The 24633-nt window shown below is 39.4% G+C and overlaps 1 protein-coding gene across 11 annotated transcripts in view; it reads left to right on the top strand.

The window, feature by feature from the left end:
* Nucleotides 1–24633, top strand: part of odad2 (outer dynein arm docking complex subunit 2) — a 277618-nt gene that overhangs the window by 202717 nt on the left and 50268 nt on the right. For 10 of the 11 annotated variants that reach the window (XR_011885489.1, XR_011885488.1, XM_072253885.1 and 7 more), the window contains 3 exons: nt 611–725; nt 21466–21654; nt 23426–23647. The exons of the other annotated variant lie outside the window; for it this stretch is intronic. Coding sequence is in view for 8 of the 10 variants with exons in the window: in XM_072253885.1 (XP_072109986.1) it covers nt 611–725; nt 21466–21654; nt 23426–23647 (526 nt within the window). In the remaining 2 variants the exon portion in view is untranslated. The remainder of the gene's footprint in view (nt 1–610; nt 726–21465; nt 21655–23425; nt 23648–24633) is intronic. 11 annotated transcript variants of the gene reach the window in all.

Here is a 24633-nt window from a genome sequence, read left to right as displayed (position 1 = left end):
TAGGAACAGCGAGGCCTTATTTAAATAATCATTTCATAACTTTGGATGGGTGATGCAATCGGGCTCTCATTGCATAATGGTGGCTGAATCCATAATAACAGAAGCATGGAGTGTATTTTAAAGGTTTTACAAGATATGGTAATTATTTGGTCAGTAATGGGTGCAATAAACACATTAATTTAAATGAAAATCAATGTTTAAATTTATTTTGGATTAATTACATCTAACAACAGAAATTAATTGCCAGCCTTAATTGTAAACATGACTTATTTGTGTTTGGAAAATATCTTGGGGGCTCAAAATAAAATTTGAATTCAATGTGACAAACTAAAAAAACCAGCAAGAAAAAAAATCTAGGAACGTACAAAATGGGATGAAACTCTTATTCATTGTGCAACAGAACCTGTTAAATGAAGTGTACTCCCCAGTGCATTTCAGGCAACAATTGATGCCTCCGAGTAAACTGTCCTCTTCACCACTTGGGTGAAAATTTAAGGATGCATGTAAGTGAAATTTTATTTGAAATAAATATTGAATGATGTGTGTAATCTCTGATAGATTATCACTGTGTTGAAAAAAATTATGGAAAAGAACATTTTCCCGCCAACAGGATAATCGAATCTCTAGATGGAGTTCGGTTACTATGGTCTTTGCTCAAAAAACCTAATCCAGATATTCAAGCAAGTGCAGCATGGGCAATCTGTCCATGTATAGAAAATGCCAAGGTAAGTTCTTGCTAGTTTTAATGTTCTTAGTGGCAGGAAATTATTTATAAAATGTTTGCATTTATTTTGAGTTAATGTTACCCATGTGCTAAAAAAAATATTGTAAGGGGTAATATATGCAGATTCTTATTAAGTCAAGGTACAGAAAATCAGATTTAAGCTGGTTTATGGAAACTGGCAGCCAGAAATGCTCCACCTGTTGTAAACCCACTGAGGTTGACAGTTCTAACCAATATGTTACAAGTCCAAGTATTATTGGTAAGTGAACACTGATATTCATTGTGTCCTGTTCCTCTGACTTTTATAAACTCTTTCACGTGTTTGAGCTGCAGTGCACACCCTGTTAGTGATTTTTAAAGTTTAAATAAATACTTATTTTGAATTTTAAGTAAACTATCACTTCTATGCACTAGAGGTATTATAACCAATAGAATAAACTATACTCAGCAGATTATAAGGAAGGGAAACACTTTATTTTCAAATATACCAATGGTAGCTAAATTATAATGACAATGAGTTTAAGCAATGGAAAACTTAACTCAGCAGTATTAGAAACAGCTAATGTTGCACTAAATATGTGATAATAATTAGAATTTAATCATGCCTGTAGATCATAATTATTGTTTTAGTCTTGGCTAATAATGGCTACATTTGTTCATTTATCCATATACAAGTTAATTTTATTTATTATTTACAATTTAAACAATATCTAAAGAACTCAAACTAATACAATCTATACAGTAACATTGATTTTTTTTGTTTTTGCATAAAAGCCAAAATATTGTGTTGATAAAGGAATATACTCCATTTCAAGGGAAACATAATGGAGTGTTGTATCCAAGTAAAATCTCTAGACTAGAACTCCAAAACATAACCATCACCATCTTCTTTTGCAAATGCAAAATGATTTAAATTTTCTTAGCAGCACGTATCCTAATCTCATAATTTCAGAAGTGTATTTTCAAATTTTTATTTTAATTAATTGTCTTATTTAAATGATTAAATGGTCAAGTCAGATTGGAGAAACATGCCAATAGCCAATATTCAACTAAAAGTTTATTTCATCCAAAACTTCATCCAAAATTTTTGACCCATTATGAATTTTTTGTTGATTCTTTGACCTTTGTGTATTTTATCCTTCTGAATAATGATAGCATAAACTCGTTTACATTTGACTTTAATGTGATGTATTGCATAGGTTCATTAGAAAGATTTTGTAATGGGATACTCAGCTATACAATGAAAATGGTAGAATTTGAAATTTTAACCTCACTGAAGGTTATAAGGAAAAGTTTGCTTAAGAATAAGATTTTATTAGTTTGGAAAACTCCAGCACATAATGAATTAATTAACATTCCATATAAAGATCAGAATATACCAGTAAACCTGATCATTAGAGCAGAAATTTACAATGTATCATAACTATACTGTCACTTATCCTTTGGAGTACTCTTCTGTTTTGTGATGTCTGCGAAGAGTAAGAATTTCAGATTGTATATTGTATACATTCTCTGATATTAAATGGAACTATTGTTCAGTACTGTTTCATACATGTACCATTAATGTTTTCAACATTAATTATGTTCTCATAATAAGGTTGAGAATAGCAATGAAATCTGAAGTTTTGCTGTGGTGAGGAAGCCTTCATTAAACTTCCCAAACAAGTGATTAAATATGTATTAATATCGTACTTTGGAAAAGGCAATTTTAGATTGGGTGTTGTGTAATGAACCAGATTTGATTCAGGAGCTTAAAATAAAGGAACCCACAGGAGTCAGTGATCATAATTTGATAGGTGGGGTACCTGGCCAAGTACTGAAGACCTGTGCTGATCAACTAGCTGGAGGGTTCACTTAGATCTTTAACCCCTTGCTTCAGCAGTCTGACGTACCTATCTGCTTCAAGCAGGCTTCAGTTATTCCAGTGCATAAGAAGAACGTGCTGACCTACCTCAATGACTGTCCAGTAGCACTTATATCCACAGTGATGAAACATATCAACTGAGATGAGACTTGGAACCATTCCAATTTACGTACCAGAGCAACAGGTCAAGGGCAGATGTCATCTCATTAGCTCTTCACTCAACCCTGGAACATCTGGACAGCAAAGATGCATACAACAGGAAGCTTTTTATTGACTACAGCATTGTATTTAATAATATCATCCCTCAACACTAATCAATAATTCAAGGCCTTGGCCTCAATACCTCCTTGTACAATTGGATCCTCAATTTCCAAACTTGCAGACCCCTGTCAGTTTTGTTTGGCAACAACATCTCCTCCACAATCTCCATTTGCACAGGTGTATCACAAGGCTGTGCGCTTAGCCCCCTGCTCCATTTGTTTTACACTTATGACTGTGCGACTAAGTGCAACTCCAAATTCACATTCAAGTCTGCTGACAACACAATTATCTTAGGCCAAATCAAGGGTGGTGGTGATGAATCAGCATGTAGGAGGGAGACTGAAAATCTGGTTAAGTGGCGCCATAGCAACAACCTCTTACTCAATGTCATCAAGACTAATAAGCCAGTCCTCATCGGAGGATCACAAGTGGAGATGGTCAGTAGCTTTAAATTCCTTGGTGTTATCATTTTGGAGGACCTGTCCTGGGCCCAGTATATAAGTGCAATTACAAAGAAAACACAGCGGCACCTCTACTTCCTGAGGAGTTTGCAAAGATTTGGCACGACACCTGATACTTTGACAAACTTCCGTAGATGTGTGGTGGAGAGTATATTGACTGGCTGCATCACAGCCTGTTACGGAAACAACAATGCCCTTGAATGGAAAGTCATATAAAAAGTAGTGGATACAGCCCATTCCATCATTGGTCTAGCTCTCCCCCACTATTGAGCACATCTGCATGGAGTATTGTCACAGATTAGCAGCATCCATCGTCAGGGACTCTCCACCACCCAGGCAAAGCTCTCTTGTCATTGCTGCCATCAGGAAGAAGGTTCAAAGTTCAAAAAGCACAAAGAAAAATTTATTATGAAAGTCCATGCATCACCACATAGAATGCTGAGATTCTTTTTTTCTGCGGGCATACTTAGCAAATCTATAGAACAGTAACTATAAACAGGATTTGTAAACTATAAACATCAGGAACTGTAAACTGTGCAAATGCAGGTAATAAATAAATAGCAATAAATAACGAGCAAGAAATAACAAGGTAAAAGAGTTCTTAAATGAATATAGTATCTCCTTTTGTTCAAGAGACTGATGGTTGAGGGGTAATAGCTGTTCTTGAACCTGGTGGTGTGAGTCCTGAGGCACTTGTACCTTTTACCTGATTGCGGCAGCGAGAAAAGAGCACGGCCTGGGTGGTGACGATCCTTGATAATTGGTACTATTTTCCTACGACAACGTTTCATGTCAATGTGCTCAAAGGTTGGGAGGGTTTTACTCGTGATGTACTGGGTTGAATTCACTACCTTTTGTAGGGTTTTCTGCTTAGAGGCATTGGTGTTCCAAGCCAGGCTGTAATGCAGCCAATGAGCACACTTTACATCACACATCTATAGAAGTTTGCCAAGGTGTTTGATGACATGCCAAATGTCGACAGACTCCTAAGGAAGTAGAGGCGGTGTTGTGCTTTCTTCGCAATTATATTTATATGATGGGTCCGGGGCAGGTCCTCTGAGATAGTGACACCCAGGAATTTGAAGTTGCTGGTCCTTTCCATCTCTGATCCTCCAATGAATAGTGGCTTATGGACCTCTGGTTTCCCTCTTCTGTAGTCTACTATCAAGTCCTTAGTTTTGTTGACATTAAGAGAGAGGTTGTTATTACACCACTCTGCCAACTTTTCCATCTCCCTCTTGTACAGGAGCCTCATGACTCACACCACCAGGCTGAGGAACAACTATTATCCCTCAATCATCAGGCTCTTGAACCAAAGGTGATAATTTCACTCAACTTCACTTCCCCCATCATTGAAATGTTTCCACAACCAATGAACTGACTTTCATGGACTCTTCATCTTATGTTCTTGGTACTTATTGTTTATTTATTTATTATTATTATTATTTCTTCTTTTTGCATTTGCCCAGTTTATTGTCTTCTGCATTCTGGTTGAACTCTCTAGTAGGGCGCTTTCATTGATTTTATTATGGTTACTTTTCTATTATGGATTTATTGGGCATGCCCATAAGAAAATGAATCTCAAGGTTGTATATGGTGACATATATGTACTTAGATAATAAATTTACTTTGGACTTTAAACTTTGAACTTTATGATCTCTAGTATTTGATCATGTAACCTTTCCACGGTTCCTATCATTTCATATGCTTCTGTCAGGTTGTTCCTCAGTCTCTGATGCTGGATATGGAGTGCGAAGCTGAACAAGAGCAAGTAAGACTGCTTCAGTAGGCTCCTTTAAAATGGAAAAAAAATGGTTGCTCCAGGTGCAACCAACGACAGGCATTTTCAAAACAACTAGAACTAAATTTCTCAGGCAAAGCTGGTTGCACAGGGAATGAGAAGGGAATTGATGTCATCCCATGCACGACTGAGACAGAAATTGATAAATTACAACTGGAAATACACTGTCAAATGACTGGTGTGTTGTGATTTGACCAAAGAATGCCACAAGTATATTCTATTCTGGAAATGCAAAATGTTCATATACTTAATGCTTAACAGTATGTGGCATGTGTTTTTAGGCCATCCTATTTTTCCATGTTCATAGCAAAGAACATAATTTCATATTTTTCTTAATTATACTCCATCTCCATCTTCTTGCTAACTTGTTTTGCCTGTGTCTGACCTAGCTTTATATCATTTGCAAATCTGTCTAGGTTACTTTTTGCCTTTTTATTTAAGTCATTAATGAAAATAGTGAATAAATGAAGATCCAGTACTGGCTCTTCGCCAACCAAAACAACAGTCTGCCAAACTAAACAGAGCTCCTTCATTCCTACTGTTTTGTGTACTTCACTAGTCTATGAACAAGGGGATATCGAATGCCTCAGTAGCTTAGCAGTTAGCATGATGCTATTACAGCTCGGGACGTCAGAGTTCAGTTCTGAACATCATCTGTAAGAAGGCTGTACACCCTCCTCATAGAATGAATGGGTTTTTTCCAGGTCCTCTGGTTTCTTCACACAGTCCAAAGACGTACCAGTTGGTAGGTTAATTGGTCATTGAAAATGTCCTGTGATTAGGCGAGGGTTGAATCAGGAGGGGGTGGGGTTGGGGGGAGGTTGCTGGGCAGTGTGACATGAAGGGCCAAAGGGGCTATTTAGCACTCTATCTCAAGAATAATAATAGATACAAAATAAGAGGCTGGTCACTGGGATGCAGAGAAATTTCTTCTCTCAGAGGGTAGTGATTCTCTGGAACCTCTGAGATCGATTTATTTATTTCTCTATCTATCTGACTACCTATTAATCATATGTACATCGAAAGATACAGTGAAATGCTTTGTTTGCATTAACAACCAATACAAACTAAGGATGTTCCAGGAGCAGCCTGCAAGTGCCACCACACACTCCAGTACCAACATAGAATGTCCACAATGTTCAACCAAACAAATACAGCAACAACAAAACAAAGGAACAACAGCAAACAAGCCCCTTTGCCGCTATCCTGTGAAGGGAGGGGCACGGCTTATTCTGCTCGTTGAAAGCTACTTCTCTCATGAATGGTTAGTTCAGAAGAGAAACTGCAGCTGCTTTTCCCATTAGTTAGCCGCCTGGAGTCTAGTTTCAAATATCCCAGGTATAAAATAACACGTGGAAAAGGCTTGCTCCCTTTCCCTTTGTTTAAGCCAAGCAGTGCACATAACCATTGGGAAGGTATGCTCTGCACGCTTATGGCGAAGTATGTTTGCTGAATGTATCTTTCTTGAATATTTAACTTTTTAGTTTCTGTAACTTGGGGAACATGAATGTTTGATCAAATTTTTACTGTTCGTAAATAAATGATTAACATACTTATTTGCAGTCAGTGTTTTCTGTCTCACTCATCAGACCAGTCAGCTTGCAGCCATCCACCCACTTACGCTCACAGATAGGCCTCCAACTCCAAGGCAGGCTGCCTCCAGGTCTCTGATCTCCAGTCCTTGGCCCCAGACTCTCAGACTCGTGGACATCCGACCTCCAGTCTCCAACCCGAACTCCAACCCAAGACTTCCACCTTTGGGCCTCGATCTCCAGACTCGCTGACTTCGATCTTTGACATTCGTGTTTTAACCTCTGGACTCACAGGATTTTGACCTATGGCTTGAACCTATTTACTTGCATAGACCTCTGATCCCGGGATTCACCAGCCTGGGGGGTTGATGGTCAAACAGACTTCCAGCCCCAGGACTTGCTGAACTAGGGGGGGTTACTGGCCCTCATTCTCGCAGCCTGCTGACCTTGGTCTTCATCCTTAGTGCCTGCCAACCCAAACTGCATCCTTGAGGATCGCAGACCTTCGAGCACGGAGTGCTACAGCCTGGAACCCGTTGCCTACTCCTGACTCTTCATTTACTACCCCTGACCTCTAAATCTCCTTCATCCCAGTCCCTAAACCCTAACCTGATCCCTAACTCCCTGCACTGTCTGCAAAATTATTCATAAATCCTACAAAACAACTAAGTCTTAGTCACAACTTCAATGGGCATCGCAGCTCAGCACCATCTAAAAATATTGAAGTTGGAGATAGATAAACAGTTGAAAGTTCAAGGAACTGAGGGTTATGGGGAACTGGCAGAGAAGGGGAATTAAGGACTGCATAAAATAGCCTTTACAAGCCTGGTGACTTGCGCCTTCTCCTATATTGTATTTTTGTGTACTATTTTTGCTGATGAGTTATTGCCAACTCCTTTTGCTACATTTCACACCCTTTCATTATTTCCATTTGGCAGCTCCTGAGGTCCAAATCTCTGGAATTTCCCCTTAAACCTCTCCATTTCACTTTTGCTTCCTCCTCCTTCCACTTCTTAGAACTTGCTTCTTTAAACAGGTAGATGGTGATCTATTCACAAGTCTTCATATGTGATCAAATACTGGTCCCTGCAACTGTGAGGCAACCATGCTAGTGCCACCCACTCCTGATAACCTTTCTGTATTAATTAGCCAATCCTTCCATCCTTATAATACGTTTCCTGTACAAAATTTCTCTGTGCCATCGGCATTCCACAGCCAGGCAACTTCTGACCGTGGAGCCCTGAAATTCTCATTCCTTGACACGCCTTGTTATGCTTCCTCCTTTTGATTGATATTCTTTGGATGCAGTGCGGAATATTCTCTATGTTGTGTGCTAGGTAAGTCGAATAGCGTGGAATTTCACCTAAGATTCCTGATTCACCTGAGAAATAGATTTGCTTTCATAGGATTCTCTGATTTTGAACATTCATGAAATTTCTCTAAACCTCTTCCTGCATTGCATGTGTCCTTGGGTGCCTCATTCCTGGCAATGGTGCAATTTGTTATTTCTTTTCCTTCGCACTTCATGAAAAAACCTGGTGCATCATGGAATATAGTGAATCATTCCTTTACCCCTCCTTGTTAAGCAAAGCATCCAAAGCTGCATCTAAATTTCATTGTGCCTGCAGTTGGCCCTGATTTAGCATGGTTTGCAATGGGCTTCACATAGTTTTGGAATGAACTCCAGCAGCCATTGGAGCCAAAGGGCAAATACCATGTTCAAGGAATCCAAAATTACGTAAAAATATTAATGCAATGAACACAGCATTGATGCTGACTGCACATTGCAAAACAAAGTGGGATCAGGAACTCAACATGTGAAATGGACCATGCCAAACTGGAGGAGATTGCTGTTTATAGCATAGAGAGTACCCACACCTCAAGATCTGCAGTGGTTCAAGAAGGCAGCTGAACAGAACTTTGTTAAGAACAACTAAGATATTAGCTGAGTCTGCAAGGCTTACATCCATCATATGAATATAAAAAATATATTGCTTGTACAAGATGATTCTAGTGCATGTTTCTGATACTATCCAGTTCCTCCCCCATATTTTTAAAATTCCAAGTAGGAAAATTAAAAATAAACTACCTGAGTGTATTATAGGGCAGATTTTTAATGCTCATAACCAGAGTAACTCTTATGTCACTTTCAAGATGTTGGTTCATAAAATTAGTGGGCAGCTAATATAAGATGAAGTTTGTATTGCATAAAACATTAAGATTTCCTTTTCAGTTTGTCACAGTTCTCTCAGACAGTTGTATAACAGTGTAGACAAACTGGCTACGGAAAGAATTTTGTGAAAGGAATCTATTCTAAAAGAACATTTTTGTTTTTCCTGTTGCTGCTCAATCAAATATTTATGAACATTACCTCACTGGTGCTCAAGGAAAATACATGGTGTTTTATATGCAAAAATTATGTGAGTTGCTAAATATAGGGAAAATAGCCTTGTCATACTTGTGCTTGACAGGGTGGAGATATGTTTCTACCAAAGGAGGTGTAAGGCTCCTAACCTCCACTAGCCTGCTGGTCATCCTTGGGCAAGGTGTAGCACCTGCTTAGTCCCCCCGATCAGGGTCACATGAAGCCATGGGAGCAGGTGGTGGATCGTCATATGAACAGCTGGTGCATATCACAAGTCCTGGTTATGTGATCACTGATACCAGGCAAACAATCTCTGAGGAGTATTGACACTGTCCAGAAGAAGGCAATACAAACACTTCTGTAGAAAATTTGCCAAGAGCCATCATGGTCAAAACCATGATTGCTCACGTTATACGATATGACATAATGAATGAATGAATGAATACTTCTACGTCATCAATTCAGCATTAAATTCAACATTATATCTAATATTTTCAACTATTCATGAACAAAAGAAAAATAGTCATATAATTATTAGCAATTTTCTATAAAGATAGATCACCATATGTACCAGGATTTTCCCAATGTAGTTTTTAATTTAATCTACTGAACTTGAATAGGTATGGAAACAGTCATGAACTGTGAATCTTTTAGTGCTATGGATCTCTGTCTGATCACCTAGTTTTTGTGGGGTATAGCTATGACTCCACGCTCTGGCCCCAGAGGAATATATAGCAATGTAAGCAGATTTGCATCCATGTTTGACTGTTGGGAAGTTGGTAGTTATGTATAAGAAATTCATGGGATGAACTCTGAATATTCATCTATAAGTTGTTCTGCTCAAACCATTGCTTTTGGTTGACAAAGATTGAGAAGCTGAAGTCGGATATATCAGTATTACAGTGGTGTAAGGGGAATTACAGAGGCATGAGAGAGAAGCTGGCCAGAATAGATTAGAAAAGAACACTGGCAGGGATGACGGCAGAGCAGCAATGGCTGGAATTTCTGGAAGCAATTCTGAAGGCACAGGATATATACATCCCAAAGAGGAAGAAGTATTCTAAAGCAAAGATGACATAATCATGGCTAACAACAAAAAAGCTAAAGAGAGGATATATAATAGAGCAAAAATTAATGGGAAGCTGGAGGACTTGGAAACTTTTAAAAACCTACAGAAGGCAACTAAAAAGGCCATTAAAAGGGTAAAGATGGAATATGAAAGTAAGCTAGCCAATAATATTAAAGAGGATATGAAAAGTTTCTTCAGATTCTTAAAGTGTAAAGGAGAGGCAAGAGTGGATATCGGAAAATGATGCTGGAGAGATAGTAATGACGGATGAACCAAATAAGTGTTTTGCATCAGTCTTCACGGTGGAAGACAGTAGTAGTATGGTGGAAGTTCCAGGTGTCAGGGGTCATGAAGTGTGTGAAGTTTCTATAACTAGAGAGAAGGTTCTGAAAGAGGTGGCTGAAGAGATAATAGAGACATTAGTAATGATCTTTCAAGAATCACTAGATTCTGGAATGGTTCCGGAAGACTCGAAAATTGCAAATGTCACTCCACTTTTCAAGAAGGGAGAGAGATAGAAGAAAGGAAACTATGGGCCAATTAGTCTGACCTCAGTAGTTGGGAAGGTGTTGGAATTGATTATTAAGGATGCAGTTTCAGGGTACTTGGAGGCACATGATAAAATAGGCCACAGACAGCATGTTTTCCTCAAGGGATTTGTCCTCAGATTTGTCTTGCCTGACAAATCTGTTGGAATTCTTTGAAGAAATAACAAGCAGGACAGACAAAGGAGAATTGGTTGATGCTGTGTACTTGGATATTCAGGAGGCCTTTGACAAGGTAGCCTACCTGCGGCTGCTTCACAAACTATGAGCCTATAGTATTACAGGAAAGATCCTAACATGGATAAAGCAGTGGCTGATTGACAGGAGGGAATAAAGGGAGCCTTTTCTTGTTGGCTGCTGGTGACAAGCGGTGTTCCACAGAGGTCTGTGTTGTTCTTTTTACATTATAAGTCAGTGATTTGGATGATGGAATTGATGGATTTCTTGCAAAGTTTGCAGGTGATATGATAATAATTGGAGGGGCAAGTAGTTTTGAGGAAGTAGAGAAGGTACAGAAAGACTTGGACAGATTCGGAGAATGGGCAAAGAACTGTTAGATGGAATACAGTGTCGGGAAGTGTATGGTCATGCTCTTTGGTAGAAGAAATGAAGAGAAAATGCAGAGAAAATACAGAAAACTGAGATGCAAAAGGACTTGGGCATCCTTGTGCAGGATTCCCTAAAGGTTAATTTGCAGGTTGAATCTGTGGTGAAGAAGGCAAATGCAATGTTAGCATTCATTTCAAGAGGACTAAAATATAAAAGCAAGGATGTAATGTTGAGACTTTATAACGCACTGGTGAGGCCTCACTTGGAGTATTGTGAGCAGTTTTGGGCCCTTTATTTTAGAAAGGGTGTGCTGAAACTGAAGAAGGTTCAAAGAAGGTTCATGAAGATGATTCCAGGAGTGAATGGCTTGTTATATGAAGAGTATTTGATGGCTCTGGGCCTGTATTCACTAGAATTCAGAAGAATGAGGGGTGACCTCATTGAAATCTGTTGAATGGTGAAAGGCCTTGATAGGGTGAATGTGGAGAGGATGTTTCCTACGGTGAGAGAGCCTAAGACCAGAAGACACAGCCTCAGAATAGAAAGGCATCCTTTTAGAACAGATATGAGGAGAAATTTCCTTAGCCAGAGAGTGGTGAATCTGTGAAATTCATTGCCATAGGCAGCTGCGGAGATCACGTCTTTACATATATTTAAGGCAGAGGTTGATAAATTCTTGATTGGTCAGAGCATGAAGGGATATGGGGGGAGGGGGGAGGGGCAAGAGATTGGGGCTGAAAGGAAAATTGTCTCGGCCATGATGAAATGTTGAAGCAGACTCAATGGGCCAAATGGCCTAACTCTGCTCTTGTATCTTATGGTCTTATGGTCAAATAGTTTAAACCCCATAATAAAACTCATGCTCAACTGAGCAGCAGTGATCCGTGCCCTTTTAATGCTTTTGAGACCTCAACTATCAAAGGCAAGAAACAGAGAGCACTGAGAAAAACATGAACAAAATCCTCCAAATTCACCAGAAGAGTAAGCAAACTGATGTCAGTGTCTTCTTCCTGGGCAACACCCCGAACTTTGTGGCCCTAATTACTTTCAGTTGGCTCTATTGGGTAGGACACATCATTAATAGTAGTAGAGTCTGAAACAGCTGTTTTCTTGAGCCTTGTCATAGGAGGACATTTCAAGCCAGGTAGAGAAAAAAAATACAAGGCTGTGTTCAAAGCTTCCTCAAAAAAAGTACAACATTGTCACTGACTCTGGGAACTTCTGGCCCTTGACTGCTCAGAGTGAATGGTATTGAGAACCTCAAAGCAATGTATTGGGCGCACACAGAAGCCCTGCATAAGTCGTAGAAGCAGTGCATCACCTCACAACCACTCACCTGCCTCCCCCCTTGAGCACCTCCTACCCATCTGTGGAAGAGTCTGTGATTCCCCCATTGACCGCATCAGCCACTTACAAATCCTTAAAATAAGCATGGAAGCAAGTCATCCTTTATTGAGAAATATGATAGTATCAGAGAATTGTAGAAAAGTACAGGTACTCATAAATATCAAAGTCAAACCTGGAGAACTGTAGACCATTAAATCTAATCTCTGTATTGTTATAGATAATACATATATTAAAATGGCTGTAATAAATGGGCCTTTAAAATATAAAGACAGTATAAAAGATACCAAAACAACTACAAAAAATAGATAACATATTTGGTAAATCCGATCTGGCTTACAGAGTGTCATTAGAATGATGGATCTTACTAAATATTGGCCAAGAAGTTCCAAAAACTGGAACTGAAACAATGAAACAAATATGGCTCAAAGCTGCGTTTTATCATAAGAAATAAATTAAATTTGTGTTCAGGTAACTTTGGCAATTTTTATAATATTTTTATTTTTAACTTGTGTATTGAATCAGCAAATATCCTGCCAAAGTTCCCATTCGTTGAACAAAGTGATTTCAATTCCAGCCTTGCAAAAAAAAAACAATTTATGCTACCTGCATTTGCACAAGTTTTAAATGTTTGTTTGTAAAATATTTATTTCTCTTAGCTAAGACTAGTGCACTATTTTCTGTGTCTCGTAATGCATTTAAAGGCATCAGAGTGAGGCATCAGTTGTTTAAGTAATTGTGTGCTTGAACCGAGTGCAAGAAATGATCCCTCTACCAGGAATGGGTGCTCTGAGACAGACCACTATTGGAAGACAGATGGTGAATTGGGATTCAGTTTTTCTTATTTATTCATTTTTCAGTATCTAAGTATGATTTATTTCAGTATACAGCCAGCAATTACGCCCATCTGGAATTGCTCATGAGAAGGTAGTGCCAATTCACTTTAAACCGCTGCAGCTTTTCAGATGGTGATACTGTCATTAAGGTGTGAGGCTGAGAGGTGCTAATATTTAGATGCAACACCGATGAAGGAACTGTGACTTGGAGGGGAACCTGTAAGTAGTGGTCTTCCCAGGCACCTGTTTCTCTTATACCAGGTGTAAAGGCAGCAGGTGTGAGTTGCTGTTAAAGTAACCAGTAGCAATTAATTGCAATGTATTATTAGATGGCACGGCCTACGGCCATGATGCATGAGGTGGGCATAGTCCAAATCAAGTTTGCTGCTTTGATCTGAAGGCTTGGTGACTGTTAGAACTGCATTCATGCAACGTTGAAAATGTTAAATCGTGGGCCTCATTTGAAGGGCCTTACAGATGGTGACAAGGGTTTGGAATATCAGGAGGTACTGTAAGTCATCTTCTGCAGGATAATCAGCTTTGGACCTGTTCTTGTAACCAGAGAGTTATGATCTGTGGTGGTCCCCAGGACATTCTTGGTGTTCAGAATTTCAGTTATAAATGCACCACTGAATATTGAGCGCAGGTGGACCCAATCCAGTCAATATCCTGGTAAATCTCCTGTACAACCTCTCCAACCAACTACATCCTTCCTCTAGAATTAGTAAGTACATAGTATTCCAAATGTGGCCTAAACACTGTTTTATAAAGTTTTAATATAAGGTCCCAGTAATTATATTCTATGCCATGGCTGGTGAAGGCAAACATCTCATTCTGTGCTGTAATTGTTAAATGGTTATATGCCATCTGTACCACACTCTTTAGCAGTGCTGGTAGCCCAAGGTTTCTCAGTTCATCAACAGTCTTTAGGACTCTACCATTTACTGTTTATGTCTTAGAATTTTTCCTTTCAAAATGCATCACCTCACATTTGTCTGCATTAAATTCCATCTGCCATAGCTTCATCCAATATTTCACCTGATGTACATCAGTCTTAACCCTCTTCGGTTACACCATCAATATTTTTGTAAATCCACTGATCTCTTACATATCTCTTACATTCAGATTCACAGTACTTATGGTAGACCATACCTCAGTCCATTTAGGCAAACTTTACCATAATGCCTTCATCTATATGCTTAGTTAACTCTTCAAAAAATTCTATCACATTAGATATCCCACAAAGAAATGCCGATTATTCCTAATCAATGCCTTCCTCATCTAGATAAATTTTGTTCCATTGAATTTTTTCCAGTAGTTTCCCTACAACTGATGTAATTATGTAACTGTTGGAAGGGATAGACTAGTGTTAGCAAATTTAAGTTAGAAAGACGATGATGTAAGTGTCTGAAAACCTTTACTAGCAGCTGCATCCCTCATGGCAATCTTAACTATATATTTGGTGGAGATGAAATCTAAAGTGAAAATAATCAAGTTTGATATGATTTGAAAAATCATAGGAATAATTAATAATATAGTAATATCTGCTTTTTGCATGATTTGGGATGCAGAAGTACTGCAAAAAAGCAGAACATGTCACTGTTCTGTGTACATTAAATGAAGATAAATGGCATATGGCTTGAGTTAACTTTAGTATTGCTGCAGATTTATACAGACTACAGAAAGAATAAAACCAAATACGATTAATGTGGCATTTCTGTTGTGATGCATGTATCATCTATTTTATACTGTGATTGCCATTAGTACCCCTCTGTTTTGCCCGTTACAGCACATTGTTCAGTGTTCACGGATTCTTTCATCATGTCAGTAGCTTCCTCTTGGTTTTCTCTGCGGTCTGTCATGCAAGTCCCAGGTGAAGACTCGGGAATACCAATGCACTCAGATGTAGCATTCTTCATTGCTGTTTCCGTAACAATTTTGTTTTACCAGTCAGGGTTGTTAGCCCTGAGCTGAACCCCAAACTTGGAAGATCAGTGAACCACCCTTAGTCTGGCCTCTATCCTTTGACCTGTTTGGCATGGGTGATCCTATCAAGAGCCAAAGCATAAAGTCCCGACTCCAGCCAACAGAGTTCTCTGAGGCATTGAGGCACACAAGCCTCCAAACCCAATGAAAAGTTTGTGGTTCTCTTAGAGGTACCATTACTATACAAGCAATATATTGTCATTTTATCTCTATTTGTCTTTCTTCTAGCTGAGGAACCAGAAGTTTTAGAATTGTAAAATGCCTTGCTTTTGTAGAATCAGCTATATGTTTAGTGGATTAATTTATGATTCAACAGTTTATCATTTTCCATGTGCACTCTACTGGCACGTATACTTTCTAGCTTTGCAGTTGCATTATATGATTTTAGAGAAAATGATAGCTCCAGAATGCCTTCCTTTTTCACAAATTCTAAGATTTATCTTATTAACGTTGCATTTCTAGATTACAATAATTGGACTAATTCCATTAATTTTGTGAAAATCTTAAATGAATTGTTTTGTACTTTTCTATTTAAGCATATAAAGTGAAATTTCAAGTGGCTTTCATTGTCCGTAATATTATTCACAAGAAAGATGTGCATGATTTTTGTCCTTTCTCAACAAGCGTGATTTTTGACAACTTTGAGCAATCTTTTACACAGTTTGATCAATGTATTTAAGTAGCTTTGGAAGGACAGTTAAGAGTTAACAGTGGCAGAGGAGGGTAAAAGCTTGATTCAGGATAAATATTTGCCAAACATAAGTGCACAGGTAAATCTCAGATACCAAATTTAGAGATACTACTTTCAGTTGATTGGTGAAGTTATCTTACATGCAGATACAGTATATAAAGTAATCTAACATCATATCAGAATCAGAATCAGATTTAATATCACCAGTATATGTTGTGAAATTTGTTATTCTGCAGAAGTACATTACAAAAAAAATTAAAACTGTAAATTACTGTAATTATATATAAATTAAATCAAATAAATAGTGCAAAAAGAGAAAAAAATAGTGAGGTAGTGTTCATGGGTTCAATATCCATTCAGAAATCTGATGGCAGAGGGGTAGAAGCTATTCCTGAATCATTGACTGTGCCTTGAGTGTAGCAATGAGTAGAGGACATGTCCTAGGTGATGGGGGTGGCAGGCTAGTGCCCATGATGAAGCTGACTGAGTTCAAAACTTTCTAAAGCTTATTTTGTACAGTGTACAGTACAAAATAAAATCATGTATAGTGGCCCTCCCATACCAGATGGTGATGCAGCCAGTTAGAATGCTCTCCACATCTGTAGAAATTTACGAGTATCTTTGATGACATATCAAATCACCTCAAATTCCAACTGGAATATAGCTGGGGTTGTGCCTTCTTTGTAACTGCATCGATATACTGGGCCCAGGATAGATCCTAAGAGATGTTGACACCTAGGAACTTGAGATTGTTGACCCTTACCACAACTGATCCCTTGATGAGGGCTGGTGTGTATGCCCTTATCCTGTCTTTCTAAAGTCCACAATCAATTCCTTGGTCTTACTGACATTGAATACAAAGTTATTGCTGCAACACCACTCAACCAGCAGATTTATCTTGCTCCTGAACGCCTTCTTGACACCATCTGAAATTCTGCCAACAATAGTTGTGTTGTCAGCAAATTTATAGTTGGCATTTGAACTATGTCTCCCACACAGTCATGGGTGTAGAGAGAGTAAAGCAGTGAGATAAGCACACATCCTTCAGGTGCACCAGTGTTGATTATCAGCAAGATGATGTTATTTCCGATCAGCACAGACAGTGGCGGTGAGGAAGTCAAGGATCCAGTTGCAGAGGGAACTACAGAGGCCCAGTTTTGGAGCTTTTTGATCAGAAATGTAGGAATGATTGTGTTAAATGCTGCACTGTAGTCAATGAACAGCAGCCTGACATAAGTATTAGTCTTGTCCAGGTGATCCAAGGCTGCGTGAAGAGTCAATGAGATCATGTCCGCTGTAGACCTATGGTGGCAATAGGAAAATTGCAGAGGTTTCTTTGTTACTACCTGCTTAACCTAATCTCTCATGCTCATCCATATCATCAGTTGCTATTATCTTATTCTTTTCTATCAAAGCTGTATAAATTTGGAAAAAAATTATAAATTATGTTCTTCCATTCCTGACTTGGAGCTTCACTATTAAGAATGGAAGTTGTAAGTTTTTGGCTTTTGAGTTCATAAAATTATTGAAAAAGTGTAATTAAATTACTCTGATACAAATGATTAAGTGCATCTCAACTGGGAAGGGTTCAGTCTTAGAATGGGGTTGTCATTCTTTCTACTATCAAGAACAGGCTTCTAACTATATTTCTCATACTAACCTTTCCTGATCAGAGAGTTGTACAGCATAGAAATAGAGCCCTGTGTATGTTCTCATTTAATTTCTCAAATGCATCACCCCACACTTGTCTGAGTTAAATTCCACCTGGCATTCCCTTGCCTGCCTTCTCAGTTGATCTATATCCTGTTATAACCACAGAAAGCTTTCTTTAACCTCCACTACATCACTAATTTCAGTGTTATTTGCCAACTTATTAATTGTATTGCCTACATTATCATCCAAATCATTAATATATATGACAAACCAGAGCTGCGATGGCCAAGTGGTTAAGATGTTAATAATAATAATAAGCCCATCGTATTAAAGGGTTTGGGTTTATTATCAACAAGGAATGTGCCTCTGCCATTTGGCATCAGCCAATATACTGTTGGATAGGTGTCCCCCGCTTTTCGAATGTTCGCTTTACAAAACCTCACTGTTACGAAAGACCTACATTAGTACCCTGTTTTCGCTTTCAGAAGGTGTTTTCACTGTTACGAAAAAAAAAGCAGCGCGCGATAAAAGGCAGCGCGCACCCCGAGCAGCCGCTCTCCCCCGGACTGGGAACTGCATTCTCTCCGGCATTGCTTAAACACGTGCCTGTGAGCAGCCGTTTGCAAGATGAGTTCTAAGGTATCGGAAAAGCCTAAAAGAGCTCGTAAGGATGTTACACTTAGCGTAAAACTAGACATAATTAAGCGTTTTGATCGTGGTGAATGAAGTAAGGACTAAGTGAATTTGGCTTGTGGAAGCTGACGAACATGATGTTGAAGAGGTTTTGGCATCCCATGACCAAGAACTGATAGATGAAGAGCTGATGCAATTGGAAGAGGAAAGGATAACAATTGAAACTGAATAGAGTAGCGAACAGACCGAAAGTGAAGTCGTCCAGGAACTGAATGTGAAGCAACTGCGTGAGATTTTTGCTGCAATGATAAAGTACGACTTTAATTTTGAAAGGGTATGTAGGTTTAGGGGATATTTGCAGGATGGTTTGAGTCCTTACAAAGAACTGTATGATAGAAAAATGGGCGAGGCTCAGCAGTCAAGCAAGCCTTCTGCATCAGCCACAGCAGACGACGAACCTCGACCTTCGACATCGAGGCAGGCAGTCATAGGAGAAGATGAGCTGCCTGCTTTAATGGAAACAGACGATGAGATGACACCCCAGTGTCCCACCACCCCGCGATTCGCGGAGAATGCAGCAGTAGCCAGGAGGCACACAGCACATCTTTAAGAAAAAAGCTGAAATAAGCATGCTAATTAATTAGGTGCTGCCCGACATGTAATTAATTAGCATGTTTATTTTGGCTTTTTTCTTAAAGATGTGCTGTGTGCCTCCCGGCTACTGCTGCACCCCTGCATGCTTCGCAGTTCGGTATCTGTCGGCGGCCTGGAGGGTGGGGGCCACTGCACCACCCAACCTGCGACGACTCAGTCTAACACACCACCATCAGTGTGCTCAGCGCTGAACCAATTCCGGCAAGTGATACTACACTGTACATACATAAATAATCTTCCAGAAATAGTAGAGGACAGAGGGTCCAGTGAGATGGAGGAACTGAGCGAAATACTTGTTAGTAGGGAAGTGGTATTAGGTAAATTGAAGGGATTGAAGGCAGATAAATCCCCAGGGCCAGATGGTCTGCATCCTAGAGTGCTTAAGGAAGTAGCCCAAGAAATAGTGGATGAAATAGTGATAATTTTTCAAAACTTGTTAGATTCTGGACTAGTTCCTGAGGATTGGAGGGTGGCTAATATAACCCCACTTTTTAAGAAAGGAGGGAGAGAGAAACTGGGGAATTATAGACCAGTTAGCCTAACGTCGGTGGTGGGGAAACTGCTGGAGTCAGTTACCAAAGATGTAATAACAGCACATTTGGAAAGCGGTGAAATCATCGGACAAAGTCAACATGGATTTATGAAGGGAAAATCATGTCTGACGAATCTCATTGAATTTTTTGAGGATATAACTAGTACAGTGGATAGGGGAGAACCAGTGGATGTGGTATATTTGGATTTTCAAAAGGCTTTTGACAAGGTCCCACACAGGAGATTAGTGTGCAAACTTAAAGCACATGGTATTGGGGGTAAGGTATTGATGTGGATGGAGAATTGGTTAGCAGACAGGAAGCAAAGAGTGGGAATAAACGGGACCTTTTCAGAATGGCAGGCGGTGACTAGTGGGGTACCGCAAGGCTCAGTTGCTTACAATATATATTAATGACTTGGATGAGGGAATTAAATGCAGCATCTCCAAGTTTGCGGATGACACGAAGCTGGGTGGCAGTGTTAGCTGTGAGGAGGATGCTAAGAGGATGCAGAGTGACTTGCATAGGTTGGGTGAGTGGGCAAATTCATGGCAGATGCAATTTAATGTGGATAAATGTGAAGTTATCCACTTTGGTAGCAAAAATAGGAAAACAGATTATTATCTGAATGGTGGCCGATTAGGAAAAGGGGAGGTGCAATGAGACCTGGGTGTCATTATACACCAGTCATTGAAAGTGGGCATGCAGGTACAGCAGGCGGTGAAAAAGGCGAATGGTATGCTGGCATTTATAGCAAGAGGATTTCAGTACAGGAGCAGGGAGGTACTACTACAGTTGTACAAGGCCTTGGTGAGACCACACCTGGAGTATTGTGTGCAGTTTTGGTCCCCTAATCTGAGGAAAGACATCCTTGCTATAGAGGGAGTACAAAGAAGGTTCACCAGATTGATTCCTGGGATGGCAGGACTTTCATATGAAGAAAGACTGGATGAACTGGGCTTGTACTCGTTGGAATTTAGAAGATTGAGGGGGGATCTGATTGAAACGTATAAAATCCTAAAGGGATTGGACAGGCTAGACGCAGGAAGATTGTTCCCGATGTTGGGGAAGTCCAGAACAAGGGGTCACAGTTTGAGGATAGAGAGGAAGCCTTTTAGGACCGAGATTAGGAAAAACTTCTTCACTCAGAGAGTGGTGAATCTGTGGAATTCTCTGCCACAGGAAGCAGTTGAGGCCAGTACATTGGCTATATTTAAGAGGGAGTTAGATATGGCCCTTGTGGCTACGGGGATCAGGGGGTATGGAGGGAAGGCTGGGGCAGGGTTCTGAGTTGGATGATCAGCCATGATCATAATAAGTGGCGGTGCAGGCTCGAAGGGCCGAATGGCCTACTCCTGCACCTATTTTCTATGTTTCTATGTTTCTATTATTTCTACTTTATATCGGCTGTGTATTTTTACGTGTTATTTGGTATGATTTGGCAGCTTCATAGCTTAAAGGTTACTGGAGAGCCCTTGCGCTGTGTTTTTGTCAACAGCACTTGCGTGAGATTTTCGTTACGGAGAACAGTGCAGTAATAATTGTGGAAAAGTATTTCTACTTTATATTGGCTGTGTATTTATCGTATCATTCCTGCTTTTACTATATGTTACTGTTATTTTAAGTTTTATGTGTTATTTGGCATGATTTGGTAGGTTATTTTTGGGTCTGCGAATGCTCACAAATTTTTCCCATATAAATAAATGGTAATTGCTTCTTCGCTTTACGACATTTCGGCTTACAAACTTTTTCATAGGAACGCTCTACCTTCGGATGGCGGGGGAAACCTGTATATTGAAGCAGATGTTTGTTCATTTTGATATGCATTTAAGGTAACTTCCTCCTCCTTGAGCTCACTGCTGCCCTGAGATAGCATCAAAAGAACACTATATCTATTCGTTCAATCAGACAATATTATGCTAATTCTCAAAATAACATTAACATGGTACTTTGCTTGTCTTTTTTAGGAAGCTGGAGAGATGGTTCGTTCCTTTGTTGGTGGTCTGGAATTAATTGTTAATTTACTAAAATCTGACAACATAGAGGTTCTGGCCAGTGTTTGCGCGGCTTTAGCCAAAATAGCCATGGATGAAGAAAACCTAGCAGTTATAACAGATCATGCAGTTGTTCCAATGTTATCAAGTTTAACATACGTAGTAAGTAACCTTGTATTAACATTTAATACTACCCATTTTAATTCTGTGTGGTCATCCTCATTCCAGCAACTGTCTGAGTAGAGAGTATTTTGCAAACTCCCATTAGGTTCATGATTTCTAGAATACGAAATCAATTATAGTTACTTCATAAGCCCTTTTACACTACAACTCCAATATTACACTACCCAATTGTTTAGAAATCCAGCTCACTATGAACTGATTCCTGCATTTCCTTTAACCAACAGGGGCCCTGGTCTCTATTATCTCTAACATATTGTGGCCCCAATTCACTTGCTCTCTTTAAATTGGGTGGGGGGGGGGGGTTCCAGTTTCCATGGTTCCTTTAAATTTACATTGTCTAGGTGCTTGTACTTCTATCAAACTCATCTTTTAAATTCTAATTACTTTTTTTCTCAAAAATCACCAATAATCTTAATTTTCACTATTAGTCATAGAATCATAGAATACAACAGCACAGAAACAGACCCATCTAGTCCGTACCAAACTATTAATCTGCAAAATTGCATTTATCTGGAACCAGACCATAGCCCTCTACAACCCTCCCATCCATGTACCTATCCAAGTTTATTTTAGATGTTGGAATTGAACACACATCCACCACTTCCACTAGCAGTTCATCCCACATTCTTACCAGCCTCTGTTGGGAGAAATTCCCCCTCATATTCCCCTTAAACATTTTATCTTCCACCTTTAACCCATGACCTCCAGTTCTAATTTCACCCAACCTCATTGGAACAATCCTACTTTCATTTACTCGATATCTACACCTTCATAATTTGGTATGCCTCTATCAAATCTCCCTTCATTCTTATGCTCTAGGGAACAAAGTCCTAACCTATTCGACCTTTCCCTATTACTCAGGTCCCCAAGTCCCGGCAATATCCTCATAAATTTTCGCTGCACTTTTTCAATCTTGTTGACATCTTTCCTGTAGGTAGATGACCAAAACTGCACACAATACTCCAAATTAGGCCTCAGCAACATCTTATACAACGTCCACATTGTTTGCCATCAGTCTGGTATGTCTTATTTCATTGAAACCTTTGATAGAATCAAACATAACAAAGCACAGAATGTTGCTATTAATCAGGTAATAGTATCTTCCAAACTTCAGCTTTATTTGAACAACTGATAGGAAAAAGAAAAGGGGAAAAAAGGGCCTTTAACAGTTAACCCAGTCCAAATGTGCACATAAGTTGGAGCTCATCTTAAAGTTGTCTTTAACTCACACGCCGGACCCACCGTTTGTGTGAAAGCACACACCATCTTCTGAATGTCGCTCAAAATTCACCTTGAACAAGGGGGCTCACCCCTCCCCCCCACGGGAATATTGATTCTTCCTCCTTGACACCATTCATCTGCACAATGCATCTCATGCAACAGGGACGGCATCCTCAGCCATCTTGCCTCCTGTTTTCTCCCATCTCCGGCCAAAAGGACCTTGACCCACACCCGTGTTGGTCACAAAAATCTCTCCGCCCTGCGTTCTCTGGAACATTCTCCCAATTCCACCATCTTGATTGGCTGACACAACATTCCTAAGTTGAACAACGTAGCTTCTTATCTTTAGCTCAAACCCAAACATGCTAAAAGCAGAACAGAATGCTCTTACCAAACTGCTAAAATGCAATACCTGTAGCATAGCAGTAAAAATCTTAGCCAGGGCGTTATAGTAGTAAAAAGAGAGGATGTCCTGGGTTATAGAGGGCCTTAATGATAGATGCCACCTTTTTGTATTGTCTTCCTGCAGAAAGATGATGTGCTTCGCCAGCATTTAGCAGATGCTATTGCTTGCTGCTGCAAGTGGGGTAACAACAGGGTTGCCTTTGGACAAACTGGAGCTGTGGCCCCTCTGGTTCATTATCTGAAATCAAAAAATCCTCTTGTGCATCGTGCTACAGCACAAGCCCTACACCAACTCTCGTTTGATCCTAAAAATTGTATAACAATGCATGAGAATGGTGTGGTTAGGGTAAGTTCCTGAACCATATATGAATTTTTTTATAATGTTTACAGTATGTGTTGCATTTTTTCTGTAAAACCTCTAAATTCAGGTTATTGTAAAACTTAGTTGAAGGAAAGCGTAGATGGCAAAATCCTGTAAGTCATACAGTGGCCTTCCCGGTGAAGAGGCCAAAATTCTGCATGGATAAATTTCTGAGACACAGAAAATTACAGAAAAATTACAACACAGAAACAAAGTTATTGAATGCAACCAATCTATTTTGGAGTTATCCACTCAACAATCATCTAAGCCAAAATGTTGCATCTTGGCCTGAGATGTTAACTGTTTATTCCCCTCCATAGATGCTGCCTGATTTACTGAGTTCCTCCAGCATCTTTTATGTTGCTCAAGATTTCCAGAATCTGCAGGATCTCTTGTCATTATGATATTGCAGCTTTTTTGACTCTATTCCTTTAACATTTTTTTTCTTCTAATCTGTTCTTAAACAACCTATGTCCAGATTCTCCTTGCTCATTTACTCTATTGTACTATCTATTGCAAATGAAGATCAGGCTTCTGTTGCATACATAAATCTCACAACTCCTGTCATAAAAAAGCTATAAATGTAATTGCATAATCAACTAGACATTTCTGAGTGACAGTAGCTTCAATCCCCAATGTCATTTCTGTGAGATGGGATCATTCCCCATCATGGAGCACTGCAAAGAATATCGGTTTAATAGTCTCAGAACTTAGCTTCACTACACACTCCTGAAGCAATCACGTATGAGTAACATGGTGCTAGATTGAATGTAGGTTCCTTCCTCTGAGACAATTAATTGCATTCTAATCCCTCGAATTCATCTCCTCTGATGCCCTTTCAGTCCTTCAGCTTCTCTGATCCTTCCCAAAGGCCCCAGTGAAGACCCAGTTAATTTAATTCAGCTCTGCCAATTACTTGATGAACTAACCATAGCCCCAATTCTTCCAGACATGATCCTCTTACCTCTACT

This window comes from Mobula birostris, chromosome 3 (assembly GCF_030028105.1).
Source record: "Mobula birostris isolate sMobBir1 chromosome 3, sMobBir1.hap1, whole genome shotgun sequence".
Taxonomy (NCBI): domain Eukaryota; kingdom Metazoa; phylum Chordata; class Chondrichthyes; order Myliobatiformes; family Myliobatidae; genus Mobula; species Mobula birostris.
Note: the sequence above shows the minus strand (reverse complement) of the source record. Positions and strands in the feature narration are given on the sequence as shown.